Source organism: Podarcis raffonei, chromosome 4 (genome assembly GCF_027172205.1).
Source record: "Podarcis raffonei isolate rPodRaf1 chromosome 4, rPodRaf1.pri, whole genome shotgun sequence".
Taxonomy (NCBI): domain Eukaryota; kingdom Metazoa; phylum Chordata; class Lepidosauria; order Squamata; family Lacertidae; genus Podarcis; species Podarcis raffonei.
The window spans coordinates 48208209-48230981 of NC_070605.1; the positions used below are offsets into that span (position 1 = coordinate 48208209).

At 39.2% G+C, this 22773-nt stretch overlaps 1 protein-coding gene across 2 annotated transcripts in view; it reads right to left on the minus strand.

The window, feature by feature from the left end:
- Window positions 1-1041: 1041 nt before the first annotated feature.
- The window catches only part of SAMSN1 (SAM domain, SH3 domain and nuclear localization signals 1), a 59621-nt gene continuing 37889 nt past the window's right edge, over window positions 1042-22773 (minus strand). For both annotated transcript variants that reach the window (XM_053386498.1, XM_053386499.1), the window contains 5 exons: window positions 18117-18255; window positions 12710-12861; window positions 9564-9770; window positions 6893-7043; window positions 1042-2166 (listed from right to left, as the gene is read on the minus strand). In XM_053386498.1, coding sequence (XP_053242473.1) covers window positions 1967-2166; window positions 6893-7043; window positions 9564-9770; window positions 12710-12861; window positions 18117-18255 — 849 coding nt within the window. In that variant the 3' untranslated portion in view covers window positions 1042-1966. The remainder of the gene's footprint in view (window positions 2167-6892; window positions 7044-9563; window positions 9771-12709; window positions 12862-18116; window positions 18256-22773) is intronic.

Genomic DNA, 22773 nt, shown 5'->3' on the forward strand with positions numbered 1-22773 from the left:
CAGATGTTTTGGGACTACAACTCCCATCACCCTTAGCTAACAGGACCAGTGGTCAAGGATGGTGGGAGTTGTAGTCCTAAAACACCTGGAGGGTCGAGTTTGCCTATGCCTGGATCACAGCCTCTGTTCCTTGCCTGGTGTGCACCTGAAAATATTGTAACTTGTGCAGTCCCATATCTCACATCCTGGTCTAATACAGAATTCACTTTTGGGGGTCTTAGTTTGGAAGTTAGCACCTTGTTAACCAGGTTCTACTTCTTTCAGGTAATACTAACCAGGTATTAATTCTTTATTACGGGTGGCAGTCAACTACATTTTACTCAAATTAGACCCATTGAGCTCAATGGACTTAATGTGGACATGTTCATTAAATTCAGTGGTTCTACTCCGAGTACAAAATTAGTTGCATATCACCCTTGGTTATTGCTTTAATATTTGGAAACTTGCAATCATGTACATGGGGCAATTCACACTAGTTCTTCCAAACGGAATTTGTTGCAAAGACAACAGTTGTGTGAAAGGCATCTGCATACTTCTACCACAAATTGGTTCCAGGCTTCCAAAGATAAGAGAACCACAGAAAAGAACATATTCCATGCCAACATGGAAGCACCTGATAAAGTCAGAACCTGCCAGCTTCTGGCAAGTTCATTAGCGGAGTCCACTAGTGGGCCTCTGGAGTCCAGAATGGATTCCAGACGTTGCAGTGGGGAGTTGATCTTCTACAGACTGATGAACAATATAGGTTCACTGAACCATTTTTAGATCAGAATACCATATTTTTCACCCATCTTTAGTAGGTTTTGCTTTGCACCTTACAAATTAAATAAATTCCAATTTGTAACTAAAACTATGTATTTTAAAAATGGGGGTTATATTGTGACATGTGAGCTTCTATGTTGATATGTTGTTATAATATGGAATATGTTGTTATATGTTGTCTATGTTGTTATAATACAGAATAAAATGTTCTGAAAAATATTTAGTATAAATAATAGGGGTAGAAATGTAAACATTAACAATTAAATGGACTCAGTGATATTGGTTTATTTTTCAAGGAGAGTACTTTTAAGAAGAGAATGGAAAAAACTTCATTGCAAGATACATGCAGACATGATAGTTCTCTGAGGGATAGACAATGTTATATACTCATTTTTCAACCTGTAATTGACTGTTCACTAATAAATAGAAATTTCTGAATGTCTATGTTTATATTAAGCACATTGAAGAAGGGTTTGAAATAGAGAATTAAGAAAAAGAAAATCACTTGCTTCTAATAACTCTCCTTTCACTTGTTTACAAAGAAAACAACAAAAGGAATAAGTAAACCCTTTATAAAAAGGAGCACATGCATAAAGTATTTGGAAGACACTACCCAGTGCGATTATAGTCTAATTTCTATGTATATTAACATTCCTTTACTTTATGACAATATAAATTGTTTTAAGTGATGATTAGAGTTAACTCTGCATTGCACTGTTGAAATCAGGGCAAGAAAAATTCATATTTAAATATTTGCCTGGCTACATTTTAATCACAGTGGCGTTTTGGTGGTGGTGGAGGAGGAAGTATAATTAGATACAAAGGATAAGATAACTTGCAAAATAGCAATTACATACACTATTTACAATATTTAGATTTTTTCTGGAAATGAACAATCTTGGAACTATAAACCATTATCTAGTTACTCTCACATGATAGAAAAGCAGTTTACTGTACAAATAATGTATAAAAATGCAAGTGTTCAAACATATGCAATTGCTCAAACATATAGAAGATTCAAAAGACATATTTGTTCTTGCAGTTTTTTAAAAGATGGAAATCAAATGGCTTGTCCAGTCTTAACGTTCATTGATAATGCATGGTACTGTCAGTTATTGCATGCCCAGACTAACAGATCAGTTCCATGCACTTGCTGAAGTGGCAAATTCATTGTGAGTCACTATGCTGGAAATGCGAGCCGTTTTCAGTTTGATTCAGTGATGGTGATTGCCCGCACCATGTCAGGCAGGTTCTCTGTATCCAGGTCTTCTTTGCTGTTATCTGAATTTTCTGGTGAGATGTAGCAACCAGAGTCTCTTGGACAGTCATTTAACTGTGACTTGTTAAAGCTGAGGTCAGGGCTTAAGGTCTGTGGCACTTGCTCTGCTTCTTGGTCTTGTTCATCTGTAAAATTGAAACAATATGCTATAAAAATCCCTTTGAGTAAAAGATTGATAGTTATGTGGCTGCTTTGGTTCGACCTGCAGGAAGGGCACCAGACAACTTACAAGCCAATTTCTATTCATATCACAGAAAGCCAGTGTAGGGTAGCAGTTAGAATTGGGGAGGCCTGGATGCAAATCCCAATTCAACCATAGAGTTCACTGGGTGACCTTGGCTCCTGTCATGATCTTTCACCTAAAACACCTTGCAGGATTGATGCAAGGACAACATGAGTTGAACTCTGCTCATAACCCTGAACTCTGGGGAAGGAAGGCGGAATTTAAAATGTCGAAAATAAATCATAACCAAAAATGGCATGTTTTCGTAGCATCCTAACCCTGTAGGAAGAATCATATGTGAAAACCAGTGTTGCACGTGCTTCCCCAAAAGGTGAAAAAAACCACTGCTCCAGGAACAGCAGGGGGCACAATCTACCGTTGGGGAAAGAGAAACGGAGGGCTGATTTCTTCCACCAAATTTATTTATTCATTTCTATGTCATAGACCTATTAAAAAATGGAGTGGATGAATCTCAAAACCAAAACAACATGACAAATAGAATCAAAGCAAAATACAAAATGGAAGGAAACAGAAGTGCAGAATGACTCGTCCTACAAGGAAGTTATAAAAAGTAGATAATTTTCACAATAAATAATCAATTTATAAGTTTTTGCCTAAAAAAACACCTCATTACAGATGGCAACCAGTTTGATTTCAAACTTAAATTTCATTACGGAGAGAGTTCTACACCACCAGTGCCACTACACTAAATTCCCAATTCCTTGTTGAGGGCAGTCGAACACTGCCAAGCCCTGTCAGACGTGCCTCAATGTCAGAATTCAAAGAGCAGGCAGAGGTATAAGGAGTAAGGTGATCTTTTAAGAACACTGGCCACATTTCTTTTGGGGCTTTATATACTAATAGTATAATAGCAATGACTAACCTAGACAGCATCTTAAAAAGCAGAAACACCACCTTGCCGACAAAGGTCTGTATAGTTTAAGCTATGGTTTTCCCAGTAATGATGTATGGAAGTGAGAGCTGGATCATAAAGAAGGCTGATTGCTGAAGAATTGATGCTTTTGAATTATGGTGCTGGAGGAGACTCTTGAGAGCCCCATGGACGATCAAACCTATCCATTCTTAAGGAAATCAGCCCTGAGTGCTCACTGGAAGGACAGATCCTGAAGCTGAGGCTCCAATACTTCGGCCACCTCATGGGAAGAGAAGACTCCATGGAAAAGACCCTGATGTTTGGAAAGATTGAGGGCAATAGGAGAAGGAGACGACAGAGGGCAAGATGGTTGGATAGTGTTCTCGAAGCTACCAACATGAGTTTGACCAAAATGCGGGAGGCAGTGGAAGACAGGAGTGTCTGGCATGCTCTGGTCCATGGGGTCATGAAGAGTTGGACATGACTAAACGACTAAACAACAACAGCAACAATACTAATAGTAAGACCTTGAAGATAATTCAGTAGTATACTGGCAGCCAGTGCAACTCCTTCAACACAGGTGTTTATATAGGTATCCGTAGCCTATGCCTGAGAACAACAGGGCTGCAGAATTGTAAGCAGGTTGCAGCTTCTGAATGAGCCTCATGGGTAGCTCAACAGATAATGCATTGCAATAGTCCGTCCTTCAGTTTACCAATGGTAGAACCACTAGAACCCAAACACCTTACTCCAAAAGATCAGCTTTGGATCAACCTATGGAGCAACCTATGGAGCAGCTAAATTCATCCTTTGCCCTATTTGGAAGGAGGAAATGCCAGCACTGTAGCACCTATGGGCCAGAAAAGCCCATTAGGAAGAGGTGTAAGTGAGCTGCCTCTGCTCCATGCAAACTGTTCTATCAAGGGGTTGTTGGCCAAATGTGGAGGAGACTCCTCCCAGTCCCAGCAGGAGTGCATCAGCTGTCCCTTCAGGCCACTCCTGGGACCCTAACTAAACTGAGACCTTGCTATACCAAAGGACTACAACTCCAAAGACCAGAAAATTGAAGCAAATGCCAATCTTCAATCTTCTAATTTCAAAAGTAGCAAGCTTGCTTCGTGACTCAATGCACAAGTTTTGATTTGAAGCGTTGTGCCACTTAAGGCAGATGCTGGTTTTAATCTGTTAAATATTAGTTAAAGGCCCAGGATAGAATTTTTTTTAAAGGGCTACTATTAAATGTTGCAGAATCAGCGGAACATGCTATCTTATCAGCTACTAGAAGTCATGTAATTTTCCTAAAGCATAGCAGTTTCATAAAAGATAAATGGCTTTCAGTCAGAGTTGTCTAAGATAGGGTTAGCACAGTCTATGATATGCATCATTTTGACATGTATAGTCTGATACTACTTTAGTCTGTAGGATTAGGCTATGGATATTGAAGAAATATAAGGCTGATGCATACACACTGACAAGAGCTATGCTATAAATATTCATTATCTCCATTTTTGCCCTTGTTTTGCCCTTGGAACCTGCCTTTGCAAATGTACAGGTGTCTAGATCACTGCAATGGAAGTTGTGACAATATGGCTTGCTTCATAAAGAAAATTGCCGTTGAAAGGATCTTTGTTTGGAGAATAATTGCTGTATGTATGAGTTTGGCATCCCCTGGTGAAGCTCTAGATATGTCCTTCAGTTGAACCGCAGGTCCATTTAGAACTGATTGTCAGATCCAAATAGAGATATGTGCTAGTTCTGCTGGGATACAACGCACACTCTGTAGATGAGTGATTGAATGCTTAGCTTTTTCTAGCATAGTGATATGCTAGTTTTCTATGTGCAGAAAATCCAGGCATGTAGTCATGGGCCACCTGCACTCTTAGAATCCCAAGAGTTGTGCCCTGCAATTATTTCAGTGGTGAGTCACAACAATCATTTTGATTCCTCACTGTGAAAACTGTGCAGGTGATGGGTTTACAATGTAAAGGGCTCTTATTACCCAAAACACAATTGTTATAAAGACACTGGATGATGTTCTAGTCGCTGTATTCTTGGGGTCAGTTCAGTTCTCGAGAAAGTGGTCTGAGGGCTGGAAGTTCATTTCATCATACAATTCAATCCCCTTGATTGGTAATAAAACTCATAACAATAAAGTAGACATCTTTTAGCTATAATAACAGCTGCAGATTTGCTCAGGTGGTGTGAAGTCATCAGTTGTGGGTGGGGAGCTCGATTGAATTTGCCATGGCTTCACATGGAAGGGATTCACAATGGATTTTTAGCAGTACAAATCCTGTTCACAAGATCAGGGTCAGTCTTCTTTGGAAATTATTTTAGGAAAAATAAAGTTATTGTTGATGTAATTTCTTTCCTGTAGAGTCAAACTAATGGAAGGCCAAATGTCTGAATTTTGGGAAACTGAAAAAACTCACATGTCATATTTGGCCCATATGTGAGTCAGCCATCTAAACCTTCAAAAGAGGAGCCCTAGTGCTATGGATCTTTGTTAAAGGAAGACAAGCTTTTTATTTTAAGTGGAATTTTCCCATATAGTCTCAACAAAAGATCATTTCTATTTGTAGGTGATGCTTATATTTTTGTCACTTTAGTGTAATTTCTGTGGTCAGAATCTAGATTCTCTTGTACAATTGGGTAATTATGCATCTCACTTCTAAGCAGTACAGATAATCAATTTTAATTAGGAAATCATTTATAGTAGACAGAGTCATGCCTATTTAAGAAAAAAATATTGACCTTGGAAAGTTGATTTCAGATGCAATATTTAGTTACAACAACGATGTCCAGCTTTTTCAACCCAATTTTCCACTCGGGTTGACTTAAACACAATGGTATTGCCAAGGTCATGCAGAATTAGTTACTCTGCTAAGAGTTAACCCCAGGATCATGTTGGCTGCCGTTCTTTCATTATAATTACTTGACTGGATGACCTAATATATCCCATTGCATACTTTTGCAGGTTTTTCTTATCTTCCGCATTACCAATCTACACTGGGGGAAAACACTACTGTTCTATAGGAAAGATCAATTTGCCATTGAGACCCGCTTCAAGTTTCTTTATTAAAGTGTTCCTTATACATGCATTAAGCTAAGTGCAGAATGTCTTGCTAAGAGCTTCTTTATAACTATGAGTCAGATAGTGGGCCCTGCAGTCCTATGGCTTCTGCAAGAGCATCAAAGGGCCTTTTGGAAGCATTAGATCTCCCTCTCTAGGGGTAGAGGGAGTTACTTCAGAGATTCCTCCGTCTGACATCATGAAGACATACATGGTCCTGGCCCTATGGAGCTCCTACCTCTGTATAACCAAAAAGGTGCTCAGGTGGTTTGGGGTCAGTTTGACTGCACACTATCTAGCTTGATCAATTACTGACAGTTCAGCCCCTATTAGTTGGGAGTTTTCCTACTCCCTCCTTATACAGCTAGAACTCAGGGTCATCCCAATCAAGCTGAGTGTTGGCAGACTGGAAGTATATTTTAAAGGCACACCTATGGTAGCGCATTAGACCAAGGGTAGACAAGGGGATACCTTTCAGATGTTACCAGAAAAAACTCCAATTAGCCCTGACTATTGGCCATACTGGCTGGGGTTGATAAGAGCTGAAATTCAACCATGTTGGCTACTAATGTATTAGATCCCACCATCACCATCACAGTCCCCCCCCCCCCGGGTAGGGGACTTGGAGGTTTACACATAAAAGTGACAATATATAATACCAAATGGAAACCTCAGACATACTTTCATAGTCCTGCAGATTCTCAATAGCCGACAGTAATCTTGTTCTGTCTTCTGGGCTTTCAATATTAAGTTCAATTAAATGGCTCTCTTTTAGATCTTTCAAATCTTCCAGAGTCTCATAGCCATTTAGTAAGAGGGTTGATGAGTAGTCCTGAAAAAAACAACATACTTCTGTTATTTTCTCCATTGACAGTTTTTTCTCTTTTGATTGTATCGCTGAAGAGAAAAGCAATTGTGTGTGTGTGTGTGTGTGTGTGTGTGTGTTTCAGGGGTGTGAACCCTGATTTGGCCCTGACTTGGCATTTCAGAAAACAGGCTGCCTTGTTCTGGTAGGGCACTTGGTTTCCCCCTGCTACATTCAGTAATGGGGCATTTTATTCCTTTTGACAAAATTGAATGACATTTGCAGGCATAGTAATCCCTCCAGAAGCTAAACTTGTTCCCTGATTAAACTTGTCAGTCACAAAGAACTCTCCCTCTTCCCACTCTGGTGTTTTCCGTATATGCTTCAGTGGCCCCCAGTTTGGTTCAGAGCACTCCAGAGAGATCCTGCTTCAGCTTGGATAAGTCCAGAATCTTTCTGAAGCTCCCAAGCCTCAGTTCTACTCAGGATTCATCTGAAGATTTTATGCACCTTTCCTTACAACTGCTTCACTTTGGCAAGATTATTCCCAAGTTTTTTTTAGAAATGCACTCAGAACTTTATATGGTTTTCTTTATTTATACACCTACAGTTTCAGTGAAAGGTTTCAACAAGCAAGCTGGGGCAAACCTAACCCTTTGAATACCTTTTCTCCTACTTTACAATTGATTTACATTCCTCTTTAATGCAGTTTTCAAACAATCATTGCTGAATATTATATAAAGAAAAATTTATATCTAGTTTGTAGGAGGAAATCATTATGTCACCAGTATAATTTATAAGTATGCCATTTGCACACAACATAAAGTGCAGTAGCACAGGCATGTCTTTTATTTTGTGGCACGCTATATATTTATAGGCATACATTTCTGAAGACTGTCCATGTGAAAAAAAAGCATTTGTGTATCTTACTGTGCAAAGTTAAGAGGACTAATTAACAACAGAAAATGACACTGTGATTCTGAAGCATTAATAAAAATGCTGATTATATTGCATTACATCAATGCTGTAATATTTTTCTATGGTTTAAAAAGTGGTGTCCAAACTTTTTTCAAAGAGGGCCAGATTTGATGAAGTGAAGGGCTTGGGGGCCGACCAAAGGGCTAACCAAGGTTGTTGACCTTTTTTTAGGATTGAAGTTGAAGTTGTTGACCTTTTCTTTTAGGATTGTTGTTGTTGGGCTTCTTTTAGGATTGAAGTTGTTGAGGTTTTTAAAGGATTTTATCCCAGGAAATAAACTACCCCAAGGGCAGGCTGGATTAGACCCCAAAACGGACTTTGGACATGCCTAGTTAAATAGACCAATACTATGTCTGGAAGTTGTATATACCTTAGGAACTACATTGAAATCAGCTACAAACCATTCTCTAGTGATAAAGAAAGCAGAGTGAAGGATTTTTATTAACAAAATATTAAGTATACAATTGACAGGTTCATCGAAAGAATTGCCGCTTCAAGATAGGTTTATATCCTTGCCTATGGCTCAGATTTGGTTCCTGATGTCTACTTGTTGTCTCAGATCTGATGAATAATAATCTTAATTATATAAATATCAATTTGATATTTTTTAATACAGAAGCTTTCTTAAGCACTGGAAGCTTGTATCACGTATTATTTTAGCAACCCTTACAACACTTTGTTCAGGTGGTTATTGTTATTTTCTCTGTATTACAGTCAAAGAAATAATACATCCCTCCATGTAGGACTGTTGTAAAATGAGGGAGGATACTCTATGGTCCTCCACTTGTTGTTCAAATCCCATCAACCTCAGTCAGCATAGCCAATGGTCGGAGGTGGTGGGAATTTAGTCCAGTAACAACCAGAGAATCGTACCCCCAACAATTTTATAACCTGATCATTCATTTTAGACAATATATACCCTATCTTTTCCTCTGAGGACAACCAAAGCAGCTATTTTAATAGATGTACGTGAAATGCTTTGAATGCTGAGAAAATACAAGTGGTAAGATTATATATTATTGATTTTATGCACGTCATCAGATCTGGGTCACCTGGGAGCTTGGATCTAATTTCGCAGAGTAACCCCCAAACTACATTGTCAGAGACATATTACTGTATATTGATGTTACCAAACATCAATATAAATCTGAGAAACTTTCCTATTCTGCAAATGTGCCACCTGTGACTCTAGTCTGCACAAGGAGTCAGTTGTACATGCATAACCCTAGTCAGATAATCAGTGACAGCATCAAGCGACCCTTTGGGAGGGGGAGCAGAGGATTTATTTAGTCTCCCCTTCAATACCTGATTGGCACTTATCTGATTATTGGCTAATTATATCTGGCCACACACATGCAACCAACCTGGGTGATAATTTGATAGCTGCCTAATAAATGGAGCAATTTGACTCTAGAGGTCAAAGGAATTATCCATTTTAGCCAAAGTACACAACAAATCTTGCTTGTGGCTCCTAAGGTATGGCCAGAAGCTACAAGTTTTGAGCTTGAGAATGATCATGATATGCAAAAAAAAAAGCTTTACCAAATAACATTTTTGAGTTTTACCAACCTGGAGATGGAGTCGGTCCAAGAGTTCTTGAAGCGAATTAGGCTTGGCCCTTTTACTCCTCTTGTGTGGCTTTATTTTTCTAGGTACAAATTCCTCTTCTGTAATAAGATCTACGTAAATGAATTTGAAATTCCCCACCTTGTTGTTTAGCAGTCCCGTCCACATACCCATTGGGGTTTTACAGATGATATCAATGATATCCCCTTTCTGGAAGAAAAACAAAGAAACAAAATGTAACTCTGAAACTAGTACTGTACGTATTATTTGTGATACACAAGACTAGTCTGCCTCAGTTGATCAAAAGCAGACCAATGGGAAATCAGAGTTGGCTCAAATAGTGATACACATTATCTAAAAAGAAAGGAGAGCTTATTTATCCATACTGTCATTTAATGTGGAGAGTAAGCGTCCTGTTGTCCATATGATATTCTTCTCTAAATCACTACCTTTCCCTCCCTCCCTCCAGATTTTCTCATACCCTCTGCATTTCAGAGTATCCCTAGTATGAGAAAATCCAGATTGAGAGAGAGAAAAGTGGGGGAAGGCTGTGACAGAGGAAAATATCATATGGACAACAGAGAATTAATGAAGGTAAAGGAAGCTTAATATCCACATTAAACGACAGTATGGATGAGGACTTATAAAAAAGAACACCTAACTGAAATAGAAAATAGGATAGACAAAAATGGCCCAATCCAGATCTAATTCCATATTGTCAAGTGGACAGTAACACAGCTGTTTCCCACACCATTTCAGGAAGGTCTGAAGAGAAGTAACAGACCAATTGCTATAATTATTAGGTTGATAATATAATTATTAGTACTGCCAACCTAGCAGTTTGAAAGCGTACCAGTGCAAGTAGATAAATAGGTACCACTGTGGTGGGAAGGTAAACTCTGTTTCTGTGCGCTCTGACACTTGTCGTGGTGTCCCGTCATAATATGTCTATTGAAGTTAATGGTTCATTAATTAATTATCAGATTCATTAATTTCAGTGAGGAAGACTTAGCTAAATACAATTCATTATTTCCAATGACAGTATCATTGACCCTGCACTCCCCCTCACATACTTACTTAAAATGTAACTCTAGCATTTGGTCTGTGCACTACTAATGTGTCATTTACCCTTTTGCACTTCCCTCGTATATGAAGCATTATTATAAAAATTAAAGCAGGATTTTTTAAAAAAATGAAAACTGTGTTTTGTTCAAACTCAAAACATGTTAATCCAAACACATATGTCAGGTAAATAGCAAAAATGAAAGAGCAGCATCAAAATATCCAGAAACGCAGGAGGTAGTCTTTCCAGACAGGTGCCAAGACAAAGGACAAGTAGTTGTGCAACACATTTCACCAGGTTCTATATCACAATTTTAAGTTCTTTCCTGCTGCAGCTACCTGTGCCCCCCCCATCTGCTCTTCAGGGTTGGGGGACCCTCAAAAACAGAATGGATTGTGGTATGTGGGGCTGCTGCAGATGTAAAAGGGATGTCCACCTCCATGTGCAAGTGGAAATGATTTTCTGCTCTGGCAAGGCAGAATTTAAGCCAAAGCACTTAAGTTAACACAATAAGCAGCTTACCAAATATGACCTGATCCAAACACGTCTGTTAGGCAAGTACTGTGTTCTGTTTCTGAAACATCTGCATTATGTTATTGTACTTTGGGAGCAGCCATTGGTTTTTGCTTTCAGCCACTTTAAAGAGAGCATATCACCGTTATGCTCCAGTAAATACTGACAACCTGGGCAGTCCCTCCTTTCTCCTGGGACTCAAATTATTACTTCAGAGTTCCCCTAGTAGCAAATCAGCACTTAATCATGCCCCACATTGCTGGGAACATGGTCATGAGACATCATCTTGTCTCTGTTAATATGGAAAAGTGAAACAGCTCCCTCCCCACACGTCACACTCCACAGCCATAACTCAACTAGAACTACAGCAGAGTGTTAGGCAGCACAATGTGAAGTAAGGCTAGAAAAGACACCTGAAGATTATTATTAGTTACATCTTTTTCTTTGTGACACAAAAGCTTAAGGTACAAGTTTGATAAGAACATATCAAGAGACCCCCCAGAGCAGACCAAAGATCCATCTTCTCCAGGATCCAGCAAATGTCTCCCTTTGCACTTTCTCCACACCATGTATATACTTCTCTCTCTATATATATTCTCCCCCCTTTCTAAAACAAAAGTCCCAAATGTTGTAACCTTTCCTCAAAGGAGAGTTGCTCCAGCCCCTCAGTCATTTCAGTTACAATATGCTTTTGGAGGGCGAGAGGACCAGAACTGTAGTCAGAATTCCAAGTGTGATCTCACCATAGATTTGTATGTTGTATGTTATGATGTCAGCAGGCTTATTTTCAATCCCTTTGCTAATGATCTCTAACATGGAGGCCACCTTTTTCACAATTGCTGCACGCTGAATTGACATTTACGTTGAGCTACCTGCCACAATTCCAAGATTGTAACCTTGCTCAGTCTCTGCCAGTTCAGACCCTGTTAGCATATATGTGAAGTTAGGTTGGTTTGTTTTTCTCAAATGTGCATCACTTTACACTTTCTTATATTAAATCACATTTGCTATTTAAATGCCTATTCACCCAGTTTTGAGACACTCTTTTTGTGATCCCCCAATTTCCATTCTTCATCTTGTTTCTTACCATCCTGATCAATTTGATATTATCAGCAAAGTTGGTCACTTTACCGCACACTCTTAATTCCAGATATTTTATGACCAAATTAAAACCACAAACTCCAGTCTAGTTACCTGGGGGACTCTATTTCTAACATCCCTCTATTGTGAGAACTGTCCACTTATTCCTATTATCCACTTTCCACTCTTTAAGCAGTTTAAGAGAATGTGTCCCTTTACCTCATGACTGCAAAGGTTACTCAGGAATTTTTAGTGGGGGATTATGTCAAAAGTTTTTTGAAAGCACACCCAATCTACATGATCGTTGAGACACTCAGTGGAAAGATTAGTTAGACACAAGCTAGCATTGTGGAAACCAAGCTAGTTCTTCATTGGCAAGACTTGTTCTTCTATAAAAAAAATGATTTCTATATAATGCTGCCTGAACTGGGAGAGCCTCACAGGTGGAAAGTGACTTCAGGAATAAAGCAAATGTAACAAATAGTTAACTCACCTTGATTTTGAGAGAGTCTGTGTCATAAGGACTAGGTGTGAAGTCTGTGTGTACTTTAGCTCTGCCACAGAAAGGTCCAGTGTAAGGAACTTCATCATCAAGCCTTAGGCTGTCCCTGTTGCTTGTCCCATCTGAGCAACTAGTAACCCCACCTGGAAGCAATAAGAATGGTCAACCTTTCACAGCATTTAAGATGGATACAACATGAAGCCAAAAGAGTTTGAAGATGAAATCATTTGAAAGATATAAAACAGAAAAAATCACAAGAGGTGTGCATGAGCCACAAGATTTGGTTAGGACTCCCAATTCAGCCCTTTGGAAAACAGCCCACCTCAATCTGAGACACTTGGTAGGCTGTCTGAATTGGATTGGGCTTCACCTGAGACCACTTCATCCCACCTCAATTCACTATTTGAGGGAGTATTCTTTTTTTAAAAAAAAGACTATAACTCCCCCCCCCCTTTTACAGAAGTGGATGAAATTTGAAGGCATACTTACTGCTAAGAAGGAGTTTGTTGTTGTTATTATTATTATTTCATTTATTCCCTACCCTTTCCCCTGACAGGACTTAAGGTCACTTACAGATAAAACAAGAACCACTAAAATATAGAAAAATAGATAATTAAAATACAATTTAACTTTGATAGAATCAAAGCTTGCTAAATTACACTGAAATAGGGCACTGACTGTTGTGCTGGGCACATTTAAAGTTTGTCCAACCGAAAAGGATATGTCTTTATCTTTACTCTTTTAGAGGGTATAAATTATGCCAAATTTCAGAAGGATAGCTGCAGTGGCTTACCCACAAGGACAGCTGTTGCAGTTTGCAGGTGGGCAAAAAAAGAACACATAAGAGATGTTCATGAGTAAGAAACCTGCTACACAAATAAGTTTGACTTTGTGGGTGGGAAGAACTAAAATAGATTCACGTTCAAAGTAAAAATAATTCCTTCTGATTACTAGCTTGACCAGTCCACCACAACAAGGCTCTTCATCCATCCTCTCCCCACCCTGGTACTTCCTCTCTCTTCCCTCATCACCCAATTTTGGTTATATTCCTCATATGGCAAGCTGAGAGACACTATTTCTGCTTTTAGTAGATGCATGTCTCTAGGATTTTTTTTAATGTCTGGATTACCAAGGTACTATGAGGTGATTTAGGGGTTCCCACTTCACCTGTGCCATCTCACAGAGATCCTGCTTGACTTCTGAAAAGACCCAATTCCTCCAAGGCACTCTGCTTATGCTTGGCTTCATTTAAATCCACTCTTCATTCCTATTAATCTCTACTGTCAACTTTCTATGGAGTAGATGCATTCCAGCCAAAAATAAGCTATGTACAGTTCTACTGAATTCAGTCCACAGGATTTAGCAGTGGATTTAATAGAATAATAGAACTGTAGAGTTGGAAGGGACCCTGGAGGTCATCTACTCCAATCCCCTGCAATGCAGGAATCTTTTGCCTAGTGTGGGGCTCAAATCCCACAACCCTGAGGTTAAGAGACTCTTGCTCTATTCTGTGTCTGTGGATGTGCAAATGTGGATCATGCCCCATGCAATTAATTAACATATGCTGCAGGGTAATACTTAATTGTGACAAAGTGCTAAGAGATAGACTATTTGGTTCTCAAAATCCTGAAACAATGGAAATGCAATTAAAATGGTCTAGAGCCTAGATTTTACTCAGGGCTCACTGAAATAGAATGGCCCAAAACTAATACTGTGTGTTTTTCATATACGATGTAGAATAATCATCTGCTGACTGTTACCTCTTTATTCAGACAAACAGGGATAACATTTTACAGGTGATGTCTTAGAATACGCAAAGTACAGAACTTCAAAAGAATTGCACACTGGAGAGAAAAAAGTTTTACTCTCAAGATTTCTGTCATTTTGTCATCTGAAGAAACCTGCATCAGCACATTTGAGCAAGCACAGAAATATTCCATTCAAATATGCTTTAGATAACAGCAGCATCTTGAATTCTCCCACGACAAAACAGATAATGGAACACAAAAATTGGTTCACTTGATGTGCTTGCTTAGCTATACATGGGGGAGGAACAAATACGGTTGCTAGGTCATGATGATTTAAAAGCAGCACCGCACCCTCAAAATGTTATGCAGTCATTGGGTGGTATTCACCTACATTTTACTCAGAGTAGATGCATTTAAATTAATGAACATGACTAATTTATGTCCATTACTGTCAATAGAACTGCTCTGAGTAAAACTTAATTGAATGCCATCTTTAGTCTTCGCTCACCCTATGCTCCTCCTGCTGAAGCAAGCAGGACTTCTGATTCTTTCTGACAGCTGGCAGGAGTTGAGGGTGGCCACTGGAAACAGGGGAGAAATAGAACTGTAGCTCTGTGGTGGAGCATCTGCTTCGCACCAGAAGGTTCCAGGTTCAATCCCTGGCATCTCCAGTTTGGGCTAGGAGAGAACTCTGCCTGAAATTCTAGCGAGCCTCTGACAGTCAGACAATACTGAACTAGATGGGGCAGTGGTCTGACTCAGTATAAAGTGGTTTCCTATGTTCCGGTAGATATGCCTTCATTCTTCTTTGCAACATGAGTGTACAGGGGTAGCTCAGGTTACAAACACTTCAGGTTACAGATGCTTCAGGTTACAGACTCCACTAACTCAGAAATAGTACCTCGGGTTAAGAACTTTGCCCCAGGATGAGAACAGAAATTGCACGGTGGCGGCGCGGCGGCAGCGGGAGGCCCCATTAGCTAAAGTGGTAGCTCAGGTTAAGAACAGTTTCAGGTTAAGAACGGACCTCCAGAATGAATTAAGTTCTTAACCCGAGGTACCACTGTAAAAGAAACCCAAGAGGCAACTTATATTCTATTTTCGGTCTCTCTCACATGCAAAAATTGTTAGAGAGTTTGTTCTTGCATAGATGGCTTGGAATGCAACATACCATTTTCCGTATCACGTTAACATAGGAAAACTAGAGTTGAGGCCTAAACATAGTGACCACATTCCTAGAGGGACATAGCTTCTGTACTTTGAAGATCTCTGAGGGAAACAAAAGTTCCACCAGTACAGTTTTTCCCATCTGACTATACCACATCTTAGCATTTGATATCTGGTAAAATGCTACTTACCATGTGGTATGCCCCTACAGGAGAGATGAAGAAACTAAAATGGTTGGGCCATCTTCACTTAGAAGAGAACTTTGTCCATACGAGCCCCACAATACATATATAGGCATCTAAATGTCCATCTTTGTAATGGGCTTTGCTGCAGTGGCATCTTCATTTTAAACTTCCTCCCTCAAAAGGCCCACCATGCAAGCTCAGTTTTTATCTATAGACCAGGTTTCCCCAAAGGTGGGTCTCCAGCTGTTTTTGGACTATAACTCCCATCATCCCTAGCTAGCAGGACCAGTGGTCAGGGATGATGGGAATTGTAGTCCAAAACAGCTGGAGACCCAACTTGGGGAAGCCCTTCTCTAGACCATCTTATTCCAGTGGGCTTTGTTCATATGAGCTGGCATTAACATAAGTATCTAAAATCTGATGGGCAACTTTTTAGTTTTGTGGCTGCAGGTTGTGTATGTGATGTGTTATTTACATGTGTAATTTGAGTAGCTATCCATTTTATATTGGCTTTGCAGTTCTTTTACACAATGTTGTTAGCTGCTCCATAGACTTGTGTTTGGTGGGCATACAAATCTTTAAATAATAAAAAAACCTGAGACAGCCTGACTATCCTGCGTAGGAGAGATCAGGTTTGGGTAAGATATGTTATCTGTATAAACTCACCATTGCAGTTAAGAGTTAGAAGTAGCACCTGCAGAATATTAACCCTGCATTTAAGCACTTAAATGGACAAAAGCCATGTCGCTTTGGAAATATGGTTAACCTAGACCTAGGACATGAAAATTGAATTGATATGTCAGTGAACAATTCTGTTTTACAGTGGAGTGGTGTTTTAGCTCAAAAGACTAAAATAGGATCATTTAGTGTCATTAATCAATTCTATTAGACAGAATGACAATATAAAACCTTACATAAGTTCTCTGTGAAAGCATATGATAACAAAATCCCTATCAGTGCTTGCCATTCAAACACCGTTGCTCACCAGATACAAGCCTCATCCATAATTTTTATGTGTACTGTTGATCAGAAGCAACACATCCTAGGACACACTTTTTATTGACATACACAAGATTCAGGGTGTGATCTTAAACTCACTTTCTAAGGACTAATCCCCACTGAATGGGAATTATGTTTGAGTAAACTTCTATAAGCTTGTGCCATTAACTTTTCCTACTTTTTGTTAAAAAAGGAAAATTTGGCCTCTTTTTAGTTTCATGTTCTATGCAGCATGTTAGATATCCCTTGCAATAGCAAGAACAGAGGACTTTATGAATGTGTTCTGTTTTTAAAAAATACATAAATAAACAAAGGTAATACAAATATTTCTTCTGGAAAATTAGGCTCTCTCTAAATTAATTTCCACCTAAGACAAAGTCAGCAATGATAAATAATATATTTCGTTCACAATATTTCATCTAAATGCATTGGTATTAAATAACATGGATACTGATGTAGTTTAATGACAACTTATCTAACTAAATTCTAATCAAAAGTAGGCCCACCAAAATCAATGAACCTAAGTTAGTTGTGTACCTCAATTTGAACAGTATAACTAACACTGGGTACATCCCCCAAAGAGTTGGTTGTGAGTCATTAAATCCCCAGCAAAAATCTACCTAGGATTTGAACTCATTGAGTCATTTTGGCCAAACTAATACTAGCGAACCCCACATCTGTAATATGGGAATAAGAAAAGTGACCTATTTTATAGGACTGTTGTAAAAACTGAAATAACATATGTGAAGTTATTTGCATACTCTGCAGCACTATACAAACACTAAAATCTGGTATTACAATGTAAATACCCTAGTATGTTAAATTATAAAATGTAAATAGTTTGGGAAAAGACAGTGGGTGGTATCTGATGCTACCTTTGCCTTATCAAGAAGTATGGGTCAGGATCAAAATCAAGTGCTCTGATGCTATGAGCAGAAGTGGTTTCCACTAAAGCAAAGCCATCACTAGATGCAACCCAACCATGTTGAATTCTATTTGCTAATGGAAGCAGGGGTGATTTTCACCAGCTCTTGCTCTATCTGTACCCACCTGCACCAAATCCTATATCATTCCCAGGGGCAACCCAACGCAAGGAGAAGATTTTGATGGGCTGCCAATAGAAAGGGAAGGCAGGAAAGCCCCATTCAATGCACATGAAAGCAAGTTAAGAATTGCCATTGGCTGCAATTCAATTCAGACTTAGGTGAACTTAAGCCTACTGATGCTCTTATGTTCTTAAGATTGTTTCTAGCCATTCAAATATATATATTCTGCAGCATATCATTAACTGGCACTTACTTGATGAGCTCTGGCCACTATTAAGACTATAGAGGCTGTCCATGGAGTCGCTGGCCTTTAGAGAGGCCTTCTCAGTGCCTGACCCTCCACCAGGGTCACTGTTTCGATTAGAACAGGAATCATCTCTTCCTTCATCATTCTTTAGAGCAGAAGAGAGAGAGAAGATGGTAAGTATAAAGAAACATTACCCACGTATGCATTTGTCAAATAAAATATGTCCCCTTAAGGAAGCAGTATATCAAGGCCAAAAGATATCACGCTGTTTAGTTCATCATCTGCTGTGCTTAAGCAGAACCAGTTCCACCAAGTCATCATAAATTCCAAATTCTTCTGGGAAATGTGGCTGTGCTTAAAATAAAATTTAATAGGAGACTTGGTGTTGTACCTGCAGCAAAACAGAATGGGGACCAAACAGAACTTGGAAGAAGGTGTTATTTTGTTTATTTATTTATATAAAAATGTATGCATATACCCCCTCTCACAAAGCATCAGGATGGTGCAAGACAGTATAAAAAAAAATTAAAAGTGATACAAAGAGGTCATTAAAATATCTGGCTAATCAAGGGGCATTTTAAACATCTGCATAGGCATGTTGGCATAAAAAAGTCACCAAGAGATAGCCGAAAGTCAAAAGGGAGAATATTTGCTGAATCTCTGCTAGAGGAGCATTCTACAACATGGGACCAGCAACACTAAATAGCCAACTTCTAGTTGAGGTCAGCTGGGCCTCTGTAACATGGGGACAACTAACAGTGCTCAAGCAGATGATCCCAGTGATCGAGCTGTGATAATGGGATATAAGGTATCCTGCACCCATGTCGTTCAGGCTTTTGTATATCAATGCATGAACATTGAACCTGTCCCCGAAGGATATAGGTAGCGAGAACAGATGTTTTAGCTGAGATGTCACATGCTATGGTTTTAGTAAAGCCATGCGTAGGTGGTAGTGGTGGGAGTAAGAGAAAGAGCTTGCTAAACATATATAGTAACTCAAAAGAAAGCAAGGCTGTCTGAAATGAAGGCAATTTTGGCATAAGACATACAATTCCTGTCACCTGGAAAAAGTGCTCACTCCTCGCTGCCATTCTCTGGGCAACTACTGTCAGATTGAAAATCACTTTGTTTTTCAGAATTCAAGGGACAAACATGTATGTCAAGGCTATAATTACTAGCTTTCACATAACGGAGCAACATCATTTTTTAAAAAAATCCTAGTGGTTTTGCGCCCTGCAAGTACATCATTGTAGGTAGCAACCAAACAAATAGGCAAAAGGGGGGGGGGAATCATTTATTCTAACAGAAACTTGGGTTCATCTAAAATTTGCTATAGCTGGTGCCAGTCTTAAATCTCTCTGAAATGGGGAGAAGCCATTTTTTCTTTATCCCAGAATCCTGGTGCGGAAGCTATTATCCGCAGCACCTGGGTGGGACTAATTCTGCTTACAATCTCCATTTTGGAACTGAGTCCACAAACTGACCTCAGGGGTATAACATCTAGCTGAATTTTTGCACTTTAAATTCTTCCTCATCCCCTTCACTCCTTCCTCTTTGTAACATCTTGCCCAAGGAAGGGTTTAGAAGATCTTGAAAACTTACCACACTTTTGTGACATTTTTAGTTGGCCCCAAGAAAACGTATTTCCAAATTGTGGATTTTGAAGGTTTTTTTCTTCTTCTTATGGCATAACAGGTTACCTTTGCTTATGATTTGTTTTGGGGTGTTTTTTTAATCCAGAGTGCTTAAATTAATGCCTCCTTTATTTTTTAAATGGGAACGTATTGTAACAGTGAGGCCACTTGCTATGTGTCACTGTCTAAGTTAAATAATTAAGCAACAATAACTTCACAAGAAAAGAGGAACTCGGAAAGCAACTTCTCCCTATTGTTGCATCATATGAAGTCAGCATGACAGAGAGGTAGCGTGTACCTTGAGAGATTACACCACATTCACGTTATTAGGTTTGGTGAGTAAGACGAAAGCGATGGCACTGTTTAATCCACTACATGAAGTAGTCTCACAAAGCTAAGCAGGGTCCAGCATAGTTTCAGATTGGATGGGTGACCCCGTGTAGAGATTCCTGCATTGCAGGGGGTTGGACTAGATGACTCTTGAGGTGCCTTCCACTTCTATAGTTCTGCAGTTCGAAGTTCATGTTTGGGTGGCAGGATGCATTACCTTGATGACAAAGTGCAATTTCTTTTGGCTTAGTAAGGGATTAAATGGTCAGATGCCCCAGATAAGACTCAAAAGCTGCCTGATTTAAGCAGCTACACACAGGATGAGATTTGAAGCACATTTCCCCATGATGCCCATTATGGGAATTTTTATGTTCCAAAATGTATTAATATTGGATTAGGACCAACTCATACAAGCTTTTCTGTAACTCGTTAAGAACATAAGAAGAGCCTACTGGATCAGGCCAATGGCCCATCTACCCCAGTATTCTGTCCACTATTCTCACAGTGGCAAAATATCATCCATTGCCCCCACAAGAGGGTTTCTGTTGTTGGCTGGTAGCATTTTCCCCCACCTGTAGTGCCCTACTAGTTACTAGTCTATTCATGTTGCTTGTTGATTCACTGGCAAATGTGCACACTGCCACCATCAAAAAGAACTGTGTGCCTTCTGGTAATATTCTTTTACATCTAGTCTATTATTGAGTCCAGTTCTTTTACCACGTTTGCACTCTTAAATTCCACCCGTTAACTATATACAAAATGCAAAAAAAAGTAATTTATTTAAAAGCTACACCATAAGAATCCATTGTATCCAATATAGGTCAAACCCTGGTCTCTTTTTACCAAACTGCAGATGATTGTCTCAACAACTTAGACTGAGTCTACCCTCATAACAGAATGAGGGTTGTACAATGCCAAAGTAGTACCCATTCATCCTGCTGGTGGGAGATTACACTGTGGGATGCTCCCCTCTGGGTTTCCCCCCAACCTAACCTTCCCTGCAAGGGAAAACAAGACTGTAGGAATTGTGCTTAGCTAGAATTTTTCTCCTTGATGTCTTTCTTTTTGGACGCTTTCACATGGAAGATCATTCAGAAATGGCACCTCCTATGTGCACTCCTGTGTGGTATTGCTCACCCACCACATTTTGTTGCCTTATACACAGTTGTGCGTGCTGTGATTATTGGATTTCCCGCCCTTAAAACTGAAAAATCCTATTCATTTAGACTCTCTTAACATACCACTGACAATTTTAATTGTTCTTTGAAAACATTCACATGCTATCACTTTTTTTTGCAAAAGACTGTACCATTCACTTATATAGAGAATTAGGATATTATTTTATGTCACCTTGAATAATAACCACTAACATTTTTTGCTTTTTCAAGACTTCAGTGGCCTGAGTTGACATTTCCAGGAAGTATGCACAGTGACTCCCAAACTTCCTTACTTGGCAGTAATAGTGTATTCAGTATCTAACCATATTTATGTAAAACTGGGTTATATTTCCAAGGTGCGTTTCTTCAGTTAAGGGACATTCAGCTGCCATATAGTTTTCCATTCTGCTTGGGCTCTGAGATTCTTTTGTAATTCTTCATAGCCTACTTTAGTACTTTCATCAAATTCTGCCATTTTATTTTTCACAGTCTTCCCCGGGCCATTAATGGATTTTAAAAATAAATATCAGAATACAAATCATTAGACTATTTCACTGAACACACCTTCGTGCCAAAAGATGTGTCTGATTATTTATGCCTATCATCAACTCAGCATTTAATTTGAACAGGGGCTTAGCCTCAGCCAGAACATCTGTTGGTTAAAGACAGCAGAGCAAGTGAAGTAATATTAATCAAGAGTCCCCCATTGTATGTACCATGTGCACTGAATTAATGACAGAAGCAGGGCCACAGGACCATATCACACAAGCCTGATGGCTGCAAAGGGAACCCTTTGAGTGGAAAAGGGAAAGGAGGATGCCCACTACTTCTCCACTCCAAATAGCAACTGTCCCAAACTGCATCTCTCTTACTGCAGAGATCCAGACACATCTTTACTCTCACAGTGCACGCTTTGGGCAGAAAAAGAAGTTGAGGTTCTGATTGGGGAGGGAGGGAAAAGCAGCTGGCAAAGACAGAGTTAAGCATCTACTCTTGCTTCCACCCTCCATTAGAAAAGTAGCCATTGGTTTTTTATTACACATGGTTTTGAATAATGTGTAGTTCTGCCCTAAGTAACTTCAGCCAGCTGTTTCACATCTGAGATTAGCAGAAAATGCTTTGGGGTCAAAGAATATAACTTCTTCAGGGCATGATTCTGAGACCTGCCATTTTGGGAGTTATGCACTACTTTTGGCTTCCAGTGATTTTAAACAGTAGTCAAAGAGAGGCATTCTTTCAATACAATGACAACAACAACTTGGCATTTTGTTTTGGTGAAAAAGACTTAGAAAAACTTTATAACACACAATATCAAACAGAGAAAAAAGCAACTCAGGGTAACTTCAACTTAGTCATCAAAGTGTAAACCTATGCATGTCTACTCAGGGATAAATACCACTGTGTACAATGGGAGCCCAGAAATTCTATTAAAAATTCAGTTAATGTATTGGAAGTCTGCAACAAAATAATTGCTTGATTTATTTATTCAAATCAGTGTGAGATGTAATCTACCCATCCCCATCTGAACATTCCAACTCCCAA